The 13,837-nt window shown below is 39.6% G+C and overlaps 1 protein-coding gene across 2 annotated transcripts; it reads left to right on the plus strand.

The window, feature by feature from the left end:
* Positions 1–1,254: 1,254 nt before the first annotated feature.
* Positions 1,255–13,737, plus strand: LOC148540382 (cathepsin L-like proteinase). 2 transcript variants are annotated; one of them, XM_088443603.1, is made up of 8 exons: positions 1,255–1,285; positions 3,935–4,038; positions 4,853–4,995; positions 5,148–5,336; positions 5,791–5,973; positions 8,589–8,748; positions 11,126–11,243; positions 13,433–13,737. In XM_088443603.1, exons 2-8 carry the CDS (start codon positions 3,936–3,938, stop codon positions 13,533–13,535), a joined length of 999 nt encoding a protein of 332 aa, XP_088299729.1. In that variant the 5' UTR covers positions 1,255–1,285; position 3,935; the 3' UTR covers positions 13,536–13,737. The 2 variants fall into 2 exon arrangements, with proteins under 2 accessions (XP_088299729.1, XP_088299732.1); XM_088443606.1 differs by lacking the exon at positions 1,255–1,285 and adding an exon at positions 3,387–3,433.
* The last annotated feature ends 100 nt before the right edge of the window (positions 13,738–13,837 follow it).

Consider the following 13,837-nt stretch of genomic DNA (forward strand, 5'->3'; position numbering starts at 1 on the left):
AACAGGGGTGATTAAGAGGGGAACATTTGACCTGGAAAATGACTAAAGCAGGACAACATCCAACACTTGCCTGTGTGGTCCTGCAATTATCTCCCTTCTGAACCATTTGCAAACTCATTGGGCCTGATTCAGAGCCGTTCGCTATTTGCGGTCGTTCGTTCAAAAACAAGGGGTGGCTATTCAAATGATCCGTTCGCAAATTGCAGTCTGTTCACACCTCTAAGTCTGAACGAGCGAGCAAAACATACGCTCGTTTATTTTTTAAAAACGCCCCCTGGCCGCTCGCACCATACGTCATGTCCGCTATTTATTAGATTAATCGAGTACATCGACCAGCGTATGAACTGCTCGCTATTCTTGTGGTTGGTTTTTGCTACCACAATTTTGCGAACAGTTCTGGCTTAAAAAAAACCCAGTGACGTGGTCAATGACGCTGCTGTTTTAAATATGCACACCCATAAAACGCCCGTTTTGACCTTTAAGCACGCCTGCGTTCTGATTTCCACTCCCCGTTTTCAAGCACCTTCCCCTGTTACCACCCACATACGCCTCATCCTGTCACTCAAATTATCAGGCATTCGCTATTTTGCGAGCACATGAATTTCGGCCGCACTGACTGGTTCGCGCATGCGTATAACGATCCGTACGCATGCGCAGATGTGCGAACATCGCTCGGAACGAGCGTACTGCCGCTAGCGAGTGGCTCTGAATGAGGGCCATAGTTCTTAAGGCCCCCATACATCTGCCACCCGATTCCCCGACTGGCCTGGAACTGCCGATCTGCTGGTTGGAAATCCCAATCGGCAGCCATTGATGATTCGTGGAATCTGTGAAATGCTTCATATTAAAAATCCCCAATTTGCTGATCACGGTCATATTTTGGTCAGGACTGGCAAATCAGGGAAATCCAACATTTTAGATTTCACCAATGCCTTGGCCCGACGTCTGGGGATCGGGGAATTGACCCAATAAATAGCATATACTGTATATAGCATAATTGAGTAGGCACTCACGGAACATATGAGTTGCAAATCTGAGAATGTTCAGCACTTCATCAGCCCTGTTATATCTATTTTGTTCTCACTGACATGTCCTAAATTAAACCATGTATCTTATCACCATTGTATGTTTAACTGCTGCCAGTTATCTGATTGTACAGTGGACCGAACTGATTACTGGTTGAGAGATAGTGTTGATGACATTATAGAGGACATATATATATATACTGTAGATAGATTTGTTCATGTACAGCTGTAACACTCACTGCTTAACGCACATCCTGCAGGTCAGTTTCCTTGAAAAATAATCGTACTCGTGTCTTTGTTGAACAGACAGTGGCTGATATAGACATTTGGCCACTATATGGCATTGTTCCATTGATATGGGGGTATTGTAATATGGTGCGAGCTTGTGCCACTGCAGGAATACATGCGAGTGTTCCTGTATTTTTAAAGCGGCAACTGTTTTAAAGGCAAATCTGAGCTGGTTTTGCTTCCAAAATGTTTGCCGCTTTAAAAATACAAGAAAACTTGCATTTATTCCCGCAGTAGCACAAGCTTGCACTCTATTACATAAGCCCCCATGACTGATTTCTCTTAATCACATCTCCTGCTCTGGCTCTGCAGTTTTAGATAACTTTAGTTTATTGACTTGTACTGTACATGCCCTCATGCAGTTTTTAGGTTTTACTATTTAAATTGCTTTTGGTTTCTAGTTTCCTTTTAAGTTTTTCTGTGAAGGCTTTATATGACCAGGTAGAATTGTTTTAATTGTCCCAGGGAACACGCAAATTAGTTTTTTAGATACACCTGTGTTCACTGCAGAGAGCACACTTGTGTCTTATGCTAATGCAACACATTTATCTCTATGCTCATAGACAAACATGGATGGAAAGGACAAATGTAATAATAGCCTGTTGGTTGTGGTAAGTGACAAGATTTGTGTGATTTGGCCACAAGATTGAAAGTAGAATTTTTTCTTAAAAGGAAAGCCAACCTGATTTTGCTTTTAAACAAATTGCTGGTTTAAATATTTGCAGCTAAATTGGCAAAATCTTGCCACTTGGCTATTATATTTTGCCCAAAGCAAATAATTAAGTAAAAATTGCAGGAGGGCATGTACAAGCCAATAAATGAAAGTCATAGTAAGGAGCAAAATCCCATAGATAAATGCAGATATGCAGCTTCATACAGAAATTTGAGGCTATTAGAGGATTATATAGCTTATTTAATACAAGGAAAACAAATTGTCATCTGATATCACAAAAATAAGTAGGATTGGGGTAAGGGGGTTCGGATGCACAGGAAATAGTATTGTAAATACTTGTTATGTTCAGATCAAAATGTATCTTTATCAAAATCTCATTTGTATAACTTTACTTGTATAGGTTCACTGAAATTTGTGAAGTACCAAATAGGAGGTGATCCCTGGAGTAAATTGAGAATATACAAAAGACAAGAACAGAGCAGGTCTCCCTGTTGGGACACACTCTCACTAATAGAATAACATTTATATATTCAATTTAAATTTAAAGATAAAACTAGCAAATATATATAACACACATGAGCAAAATGACAAAATATTAAGTAGAACAATATCGCAGTATATAAAAGGTGTAACCACAGATGGCTAAATTGCAGAAGTGGTGTAACCCTAGAAATTAATCCTATATAAAGGATTGTCAATTCAGATGTGATGCCTATATAGGCAATATTGCCATCTGTGATTACACCTTTTTTACTGAGATATTGTTCTACTACTATGTTATCATTTTGCTCATGTTTGTTTTATATCTTTGCTAGTTTTATCCTTAATTTTAAATTGAATATTAAAAGTTATATTTTATTATATTAATATGATATTACCCCAACAGGGTTACCTGTTATGTTCTTGTCTTTTGTATAATCACAAAATAAGTGTAAATAAGTATGATCATATTTCATACTATTGTACACTGATGGTATAAATGATGTGTTACATAACATATATGATTTATTTTATAGTCTACAGTTGACTCTTCTATCTGGATTTTCTGGTGGACGCTGTATAATCCAGGTCAATGCTAAGGCAATATATGCTCTCTGCACAGAATGACTTCCGACCATTTGCTTACCTAAGCTTTAACAGTAAAATAAAAAGATAATACACAATGCTTGTGAAAAATTAATTATTTCCCTTTAGCACTTTCTTCCCAGCCGTACTTTTGGCTCTGCTGGAAGAAATCTGCTGCACAAGAAAAATATTTAATATTACACATTATGAGAGCATGTGTAACTCATACTATAAATGCAAGTGTCCAGAGAGATTATTGGTTCCTATGGTCATTGGTGTATCTTCTGTATATGTACATTGTTTCGCTTTTTTTTTACAGAAAACATTTAAGTGATGTAATAAAGGATTTTGAAGGAAAATAATTGTGCCACCTATTTCACTGGTAACATTATTTATTTAAACCAATGTCATACATTATCTTTATACATTATTGCAGAGGTTCTCAAACTCCGCAATTGCAGTCCAGGTCTCAGATGGTTACATCAAATTGGTACTAATTAAGTCACATGTGCTCAAGCATCGATATTTATAAAACCTGCACTATAATTGTGGAGTTTAAGAACCTCTGCATTATTGTCTTGCTATGCTGACTTATATGTAGTACATTTATTTAATATATTGCTGAGGCTGAGATTAATATTTCGTTTAAACAAAAAGATACAAATTGTATTAAAAAATAAATGTAACAATTCCACAATTCTCAGTTAGCAATGTAGATAATCCATCAACAAGACAAAGCACTTAAATATCATGAAAGGGATTAAATTTTAATTTTTTACATAACAAAACATGTCTTTTTTTTATTTAAATGAATATTATCCAATTTATTGTGACAGCAACTAACATATTGGATTTAATTTGCTGGTAAATATTTAACTTTTAGGATGCATTTGGATAAGCAACTGTGGATTTTGTCTGCTATCCTCATATGTGTCTCTGCCTCACACCTCCTTGACCAGGAATGGGACACATGGAAAACCAAAAATGGTAACATCCACTATTTTCTATGTATATTGAGTATTGGAAGCAGTCATGGCTCTAGGTGATAAATTAGCCCTAAGCTCACAATTCTACACTAATTAACAATGTAAAGCAGTTAGTAGTATTTATTTACATAATTAATGCAATAATATAAGGAAGAAGAAGTACAACAAAAAGTTTTATATAACACATACAAACAATACTATTGTGGCAGACTAGATATCCAAGAATGCATTGTGAGGGTGGTTACCATACGGCAATAACATAAGAGCATTGGCACTGAATAAATGCGTTTGACCTGTGGTGCGTGACCAATGCTTATCCATGCGGTTTGGGAAGATAATTAAAAACACTCCACTGGCTCACTTTATGGCACCATCAAAAAGAGGCAGCATCGCCGCTGCTCCCCACTCTGTAATCAGGCATGGAGTCATTGGAATCAATCAGTTCCATCTACTTACCAGGTTACATGCTTTTATATAAGCATTACATAAGGCTAGTAAAAGCATGACATTTAGCTCCAGTGCCTAGGTGGCATTTTCCCACAACACAATGTACGTATCCAGACATACTATTGGGATCACACGCAAAAAAAAAAGCAAATGTTGTCAAAGGAAGGAAGGTTACAGATTAAAGTAGAAATAGTGGAGCAGAAAATGGGCTGGAAAATGGGAACTGTTAGGGGTCCTGAGGAGCGGGGTTGAGAACCACTGAGCAAATGTATTTAACAGATATCTATCAAGCATGAAGTAATCATTATCTTGAGACAATAATGATACAATCCTGTAATTACTGATTGTATATAATACATTTTGTGTAGTAAAGAAATATGTCACTGTACATGACGAGCTGTTTCGGAGGAAAGCTTGGGAGGAAACCTGGAATAAGGTGCAGAAGCACAATCAATTGTTTGATCAGGGTGTCGCTAAGTATACGATGGCCATGAACCAGTTTGCCGATATGGTGAGTTTCTAATTTTAAACTGCTTCAAAGGGTAATTAAAAAAAAAAAATTCTAAAATGTTCCATTTTTAATACATCTTTTTTATTTGGTATATGTAATGTACTGTATGTACAGTATTGTATTGATTTATTTTTTTAATTGTGTTGTTTCAGACACCAGAGGAGCGTAGCTCCAAGAATTGCCTTTACACAAAGAACCGTTCACCGATCAAAAAAAATATTCCTGAGCAGGTTCATGCAAAAAAACAGAATCTACCAGATTCAGTTGATTGGAGGGATTCAAAATGTGTCACAAAGATTAAAAATCAAGGACTTTGTGGATCCTGTTGGGCATTTGCAACGGTAGTACAACTTTATATCTGCATAGATGTCATGTAATTAACCATAGACATACAATAATTATTATCTTATAGTTCTAAACACTAGCTCATTCTACCAATGTACAATAGGGAGATAAAGGAAACATATACTCAGTAGTAGAGGTTTTTGGTAAAATGGAGCTATGTATAAAATGAATGGAAAAATACCTTCCTTATAGTGTGTGGATCTCTTTTTGCAGCTGATTTACAGCCGCAAATATATATAAATAGAGGGAACAAAATACAAATATACATAGAGTAGTTCTGTTATGACAAGAATAAGTACTTAATTATTCTTTGTATCAGCAGAAATAGTGACTTCTTCTCAACCACCAACCAAAGAAAATCATTTGCATTCAATGATGAATAATACCTGTAAAAATTAACCCCATTGTTACAAAAGAATACTCCTAAAATGCTGCAATGTATGTTTTAAGGTGGGTGTGGTTGAGTCGCATCTTTGCATCAAGACTAAGGAGCTATTTGAACTGAGTGAGCAGCAGCTTGTAGACTGTGACAGTGGAGATGGGGGCTGCTGTGGAGGATTGCCAACAAATGCTTTGGGCTACGTTGCACGTCATGGTGTCATGCTGGCCAAAGATTACGAGTACTCAGCAAAGGTAGGATCACTTAACTTTATTATTTATTGTACAGTTATAAGCAGGCATAAATATGGAGGATCAATATGGAGATCCCTAGCCATGCATTGCTACATTCATGACAGTCAGTGTTTCAGTAATGTATCTAGGAACCATTGCAATGGGTTCCTGGCCACTGCAACCCAGCAATAATAGCGATCAATTAACATCTGACAATACCATGATTATCATTCACCGTTATCGATAGATTGTAGGTCTTATTTTAATTTCATGATTCAGAACTTTTATTAGTCAAATGTACAATTCATGTAATAATTAAATAATTATTATACTAGTGTGTAGGACAGCATATTTACATATAATGTATGAGCACACCAAATATCAGAATATATTTTACCACCCGCATCCATACTTTCTTTCTCTGCTTCCCAGGGTAATAATGAAAGCACGGTAGTTTTGTTTTCGTCATTAGTATGCAGTTGAACCTATGCAGCTGCTGAACCATATAGTTTATTAACAAAATAGGAAGCTTGTACAGAAAAACATCAGTCTTCAGAACCCTCTCCGGCAATGGCGGCCGCGCATGCGCAGCAGCCCCAATAACTCTCCGGGCACATCGCAGGGAAAGGTTCCTTTCGGAGCCCGTGTTCCCGCATTTTCCGGATGATACATCTGGGCACTATGATCGCATATTGCAATACGATCATGGGCGGTAATGTCATGTCCAGATCGCATTGCAATAGTGATCATTAATAAATGGGGACCTTAATGTGGATTTCTGCAACCAAAATCCATGTTAATTACTATACGTTGTGGCTTTCTTTCTGTCCTGTAGGGAACTAGGTTTTATCTGTCTTTCATGCTGTCTACAAACTAGTTTTTATGAGCGACAAAAATGACAAAGAGTAAGCAAAGAAACAAATAGAAGCAATGACTGAACTTAAAATGGAATTTGCACAGAGAATAACATACATATAAGTTGATGTATAGAATATACACATACAAATCTGGCTACCAGGCCAAATATTTCTTATAGCAAAACTGTGGTGTTTTAGATGTAATATGGTAGTCTCAATTAACCTTAATCCTATGCTGTAATAAATCCCTGATGGGGGTGTAACAATACATCAGGAGTACATATGGATAATGTAATGTAAAAAAAGTCCACTCCTGATCTGCTCCTATTACTCTATGTTTTCCAGCCAATGAATATTGGTATTGAAATAGAATAGAACCACAGTTCAACTGCAATCATCCAAATTAATTATATAATGGACTGTTACAAAATGTACCTAAAATTTAGACGTTTGATAACACAATAATTTATATTACATTGCAAGCAAGGCCAGTAAGCCCGTCCCCAATTTTGCCTGTGTTGTGGTTAGTGCAGCTACAGGTAGAGAAGCTGTGCATGAGGAGGATTAGTACTGTATGTCAAGCTGCTTTCAGCAGTATAAGATGTTTAGTTCATAATAATCACTGTGCCCAGTGGGGCAGAACTATGGGAGACAATGGAGGCGCCTGCCACCGGGCTCCAGCACTGATGGGACACCTCCTCCATTGTCCACAACATATTCACCCCACTTAGGGCTGTAACTATGTACTCAGAGTGTACCCTTATGGCCGCCTAACACATGGCACCCCTTCCTGGTACCTGACAAGCCACCATACACTAGCGGAGAGCTCCTTGTCAGATCATCAGCTGCTGCCTTCGTCTATCTATAGCCTGTCTGCATGCCAATTGCTACATTACAGTGTCAGAGGCTGTGGCGGTGGGGGGCACCAAATTATAACTTGACTCCGGGCATCTGGGATGAACTTACGCCACTTTGCCCAGTGTAGTACGTCCTTCAAACTGTGGAGAGGGTTAATAGTGCCCTGGGGACTTCTGTCCATAAACCATAGTGGAGGGTGAGCAGTAGTCTTGGCACAATACTTTTCTATTAACAGGTAAATACAACCAGACAATGTTTCTGTCCATCTTTCTGCTGCTGAATAGACCAAAAGTACTGTTCACAGAAACTCCTTAAATTAGCCTCAATCAGTGGATAAACAGCCTAGTGCAGGTCCTGGGCATCAAAGATTTAGACAAACAGAAGAAAATTAACTATATTACTTGAATGATTTCCTATAGAATGGGCAGCCATAACCCACAGTAGCTTTATCTCTCCAGCGTTCAGGAATTGAGAGGAAATCCCAGATTCTGGCATTTACTGTTCATTTGTCTCATTATGGACAGAGGCCATACTGTATTTTAGTGAATATACCTCCCAAACCTACTGTAATAGACTTGTTGATGCCCTCAGTAACTCGAACAAACCCAGTCACCTAATCCCACTACTATGCTTTTAGAATGTATTTGATTTGCAGTTTTATCCCTGCAAAGCCTGACACATCAAATAACATAAATAACAAACATGATACAGTTGGCATTATAGGACCAAATATACTCTAAGTAGTTACAGGATCCCTACAGTTTCATCCTCAAGCAAACTTGGTACTGTACACCTGCCATTCCTGGACATCTTACTTTCATGCACAAGCGGTTTAATTGCTGTGGACTAATCCACATAGCTAAAGATCTTATTTAAAATATATTAGTTGATCAATCATGTTTTTCATGTTATCCTGTTCAGCAATTCACCTGTTTATACAAACCTGATGATGCAATCATGTTTAATGTGAGCAAGTATTACTCGCTGCCTGGAGAAGACAATATGGCATCGTCTGTGGCACTTGATGGACCGATTGTAGTTGGAATTGATGCAAGTAATGACTTTCAGTTGTACTGTAAAGGTAAGTCACATTGTATAAGATACAATTATAACCTTGAATTACTTTGTTGACCTGTTTCTGAGAGGTTCAAGAAAAGCCTGTGCATATGCTTATTATTCTTGTAAGCGAGAATTCTGTTTTTTATTTAATTTCACTGTAAACATCACTTGATCAGTTTGGGATTGCTTCAGTTCTGCTATCCTTATTTAGTACCCTCATTCTGACCCTGCAAAACGGGTGTGGTATTATTGGTCAGGAGAATGTCGACATGGTCAAACTATCATCATTCAGCAGATGATATGTCGACGTGATAAAGTATCAATTATCTGTCCCTGGTGGTCTAGTGGATTTTCCCTTTCTCGGCGGCAGTAGTGGCTCCAGTGTCTTCTTCCGGGTCACACCGGTCAGGTGTGACATCCCAGCAGTGGCATTCTGTTGAGTATCTAGCCCCTAACCCTACCCCATCCTCTAGTATCTAACCTTTACCCCCCCCCCCGCAGCCTGACCTCACCCAAATATCCCTAACCCAAGGCATCCTCAACATGTCTACATTTTCAACAAGTCAACATTCTGAGGATGTTGACATGATGAACCAAGTTTATACAGAAGATCTGTCATAACAGGTAGACGAGTGCTCCAAAAAGAGAGTACTGTTCTTTCTATTTTTTGATATATTTGTTATACTCTTTGGATGCACCTCCACGCAAACTTTCTTTACCCCTAAGAGGCTGATATTTACCATGTTATCTGTGAATATACCTACCTCCTCCCCTCATAAAAAAAAATTAAATTTGAGTTCCATACCTGTGCTCCAGACCTTCTCTTTCCATTTTCCCAACACATAGACATGATGAACTATGTCAACATTCTAGTGTCTGTTGACCATCTGACCAGATACCTCCAAACCACCTGCGGCTTTTGTAACTGACAGATCCAATGAATGACAGAACATAAGCCCTGGAGCCTGGAGGCAGGAGCCCCCCGATACCATCCACCCTTGAGCTTACCAGCTTGTAGATCAGGGTAAGTGTTGGGAGGGGTTGTAGAAGGACAGTGCAGCCTTTGTAGATGGCTGTGTGCAACCTCTCTAAAGCTATGGGCAGCACACAGCTCGCCCCACTCTCGGTGCACCCCTACTCCTCCTAGAAATTTGATACTGGCTCCAAACCAGAGACTATGCAACTGTGCAGCAAAGGGGATTATTTCTTCGGCTCACTCACAATATGTTTCTAACACTAGAATTGATTGTTGCATGAAATTTCTTTGAGTTTACTACATTATACCATTCTTATAATGCATATGTTCATTTACATTTTGTATCAGTAAATGCATAGTTATGTTCATTGTATGTGTTGTACTTTGTCAGAATAATGCTTAAAATGATGCCTTATAAAGGGATGTAGTCGGCATCCCGGCACCAGTATCCCGACTGCCGGCATCCTGAAGGTATGTATCGGGGTGCAGGGGGAGAGTAACGTTATCTAGCGGGGTTAGGCACTAGGGGGATGGTTAGACACTAGGGAGGGAGGGTTAGGAATAGGATGCAGGAAAGGGGAGGTTAGGTTTAGGCACTAGGGGGGAGGTTAGGTTTAGGCACCAGGGACAGGGAAGTTAGGTTTAGGCACTAGGGGGCAGGGTTAGGCACTAGGGAGGCAGGGTTAGGATTAAGGTGCAGGGAGGGTGAGGTTAGGTTTAGGCACTCGGGGGTAGGTTAGGTTTAGGCACCGGGGACAGGGAGGTTAGGTTTAGGCACTAGGGGGCAGGGTTAGAGTTAGGAACCTGGAAGGGTGGGTTAGGGTAGGGGTTAGAAAACTACTCACCATTGAGTCCTATGGGTGTCAGGATTCTAGCTGTCGACAGCTGGGATATCATACCCAACCTCTTATAAATTGCACACAAATGTACAGTATACATTATAGTGTGTATATAAGATAACAAGGGACAAATTATGTTTCCTCACATAAATTGCCAGTTGTGCACTGGCAAACTATGTGATCAAGAGCAACTGACATGTCAAGGAATAGAATATAAAGTTTATGTGCCTGATTCAGCAAGGATCGCATATGCAACCACGTACGCATGTGGCCGATTGCTGTGTACTGTGCATGCGTATGTATTGGAGTGCTAGTACGTGGGATAGAATTGCGATCGCACTGTGATCACGCACGCTGACATAAAGCCATCGCAGAGTGTAGTGGGCGTCTCTATCCTGGCTGTGTAATTGCAAACATTAGCATATTTTCGCAGCAGACCTGTGTGCGTGATCACAGCTGCGACCGCCAGAGCGATCCATGCTGAATCAAGCCCTATATGCATGTTCTCACTTTGTAAAGCAGTGTGGTATACTTTTATCAGTAAGGAATAATAGTAATGCTAATAATATACATTGTTATATCAGGTATTTTTACTGGTGAATGTAGTAAATATCCAACTCATGCAGTCATTATTGTGGGATATGGCACAGAGCATGATGAAAAGGAGGATGAGGATATAGATTACTGGATCATAAAGAACAGGTATGTTTGTTAATGCTAATGTTCACTGCAGCCAACTACAGAATATTAACTCTTCTTATAACAAATATGTAATGTTATAGAACAGGTATTCAAAACATGAAAGCTATAATAGCTACTGTATTAAACAAACTGTACAATTTATCCCCGATCAATGCCCATTTTATACAGGGCCACTATGTACATACCTTTCCTAATAATGATATCTCTTTTACATGTCTTACTAAGCATAAATTTCACGGAAAAAATACTTTAAGAACACTATGTGCTAATTCTATTATAAAGCGAACTTGTCATAGCAGAGGAAATTATTATATATTATTTAACTTTCTTTTACTAATCAGGATTTTTGGATGCAACTCTGGGCCTGATTCACATATGTACTCTAAAGCAATCGCAGCTGCGATCCGCTGCTGTGCAAAAATATGCAAATGTTGCAGACGCCGGGATATGCATTGAGATGCCCACCAGGGCCATCGCAAATCCAAGCAATTGCGTACACATACGCAACCTCCATCGCAGTTCATTCAATAAGTGGCCCTATGGTCACGCAGAATAGCCGCCATGAACTGAGACATCGGAACGACTTTATCTGCATAGCTGTAGGATGAGACATGCCCCAAAAATGGTCGCAACACACCTACGTTTTTGCCGCCACTTCCTGTAGCCACCCCCAAATGGTCCCTGAATGTCAATCACTTTGCACAGAAATCCTCACTGCGAGCAGCATAACTAAGGTACCTCGGTGTGTGCGCACAGCGACCATGACACATGCTCAGTTAGCCAATAATCGCACAACTGCATAGATATCGGCATTGCGCACATCTATGAATCAGGCACTCTGACTCTTAAAGCAAAAAGACTTCTTAGACCAGGTCTTCTCTTAATCTTCTCTGAGGTCAGATGTATGTCATTTTTCCACTGTTAATGATAGCAGGAAAAATGTGTGAGACTGATGACAAATCAATCAATGCTTTATTATTATCCATGTACCCAGCATTGATGGGATGCAATCGGGAAACCGGCTGACATTATACCGACAGCCGGCTTCCTGACTGTCATATCCCGGAAATGCCCGGTGTCTAGATGTAGACGCCGCTCATTTCCCCGACGCCGGGAGACCAGCATTCCGATCGAAGGGATGCCGGGCGCCGCGGGGGGGGAGGGTTAGGTTTAGGGCACCCGGGGGGTACTTAGGGTTAAGAACCCCCCCCCGGGGGACTTAGGTTTAGGCAGCGGGGAAGGGGGGTTTGTGTTAGGCACTTACAGGGGGGATTAGGGTTAGGCACTTGGGGGGAGGTTAGGGTTAGGCACCCCTAAGGAGGGTTAGGGTTAGGGGGGTTAGGTTAGTCTATACTTACCTTACAAGGATCGGGATTTCCAGCGCTGTCGGGCTCACGCTGCCAGGATCTGTTCCAGTGTCGGGCTGCCGCTGCCGGGAATTGATTCCGCATTGTTATGGCACTAATCATGGGTTGGGCTGAAGAAGCAGAAATGCAGATTCTATTTTAGGAGTTAATTCAATGAGGGCTATATTGTATATCTGATCAGGCAGAGCTCAGAGTGTCTGGAATCAATTGTGCCACACACATGCCATATTCTTTGAATACAATTAATGTAATCAGATGACTTCACAGGTCAGGATAATTGATGCAAATATGATGTTCAGTGGAATCTGAGGTAATTCTGATTCTCGCTCACGATGAGTTTTTAAGTCTAAAATAAGTTTATTGGCTTTCAGAGCCGCTGTGTGTATTATGGCCACTGTTCGGATTAGTCACAGGGAATGTGGGATGTTTTACTGAATGTAAGGCAGTTATTTTATCCAAAGGTTCCTTACAGCACAGTACACTGCACAGAACACACACAACAAGTGTCATTTGTTATATAAGTTAGTAGGTTAAGAAACAATTTGACATATCTCTGGTTTTAATTATAAACAATATAGTGTATACACGGATCGAACACTCAGGGATGTCACTGTAGTCTGTCATTTGATTGCTGAGGAATAAGCAATACAATGACAGTCCAGGCACCATCTCATTCCAGGATTAATTTACAGGCATGTAGCAATTACATTTAATTGTGCAGTATAAAATATATATGATGATGATGATGAGCTTTGGACATGACATCCCAACGCCATTTGCAAGTATCATTGCTAGCATCCATTTTCTATTTTCTTCACACAGCTGGGGCAAGGAGTGGGGAGACCATGGTTATGCAAAGATGAGGCGTAACGTTAACTTGTGTGGTATAACATCGATGGCAGCCTCCCTGGATTTGGTCCACTAGTTCCCTAGTGACTCATATATTACAGAAGAATCACCAGAAGTCTATGAATGTGACAAGAATACAATTTTTTAAAAGTAAATCCTTGTTACCATGTATTTTATTATTTCTGTAGAGTTATCATTATAGATATATGACCTCCATCACTTCATGGCTATTTGTATTGGTTCTGTTTCTAAATAAAGATAAACCATAGATAAGTAAAGTTGACATTTTTAAATATGTATTTCTTTTAGCAACATTATTGTGTAGGGGTGCTGGGATAACATGCAGAATACACAATTAGACCTATTAAATAAAGCTGG

Source organism: Taudactylus pleione, unplaced genomic scaffold (assembly GCF_031769625.1).
Source record: "Taudactylus pleione unplaced genomic scaffold, aTauple2 ptg000019l, whole genome shotgun sequence".
NCBI lineage: Eukaryota > Metazoa > Chordata > Amphibia > Anura > Myobatrachidae > Taudactylus > Taudactylus pleione.

Coding starts and splice junctions, on each gene's coding strand:
- LOC148540382 (XM_088443603.1), top strand. CDS start 3,936: ATGCATTTGGATAAGCAACTGTGGATTTTGTCTGCTATCCTCATATGT. Junction 4,996..5,147: donor TGAACCAGTTTGCCGATATG/GTGAGTTTCTAA, acceptor GTGTTGTTTCAG/ACACCAGAGGAGCGTAGCTC. Junction 11,244..13,432: donor TACTGGATCATAAAGAACAG/GTATGTTTGTTA, acceptor TTCTTCACACAG/CTGGGGCAAGGAGTGGGGAG.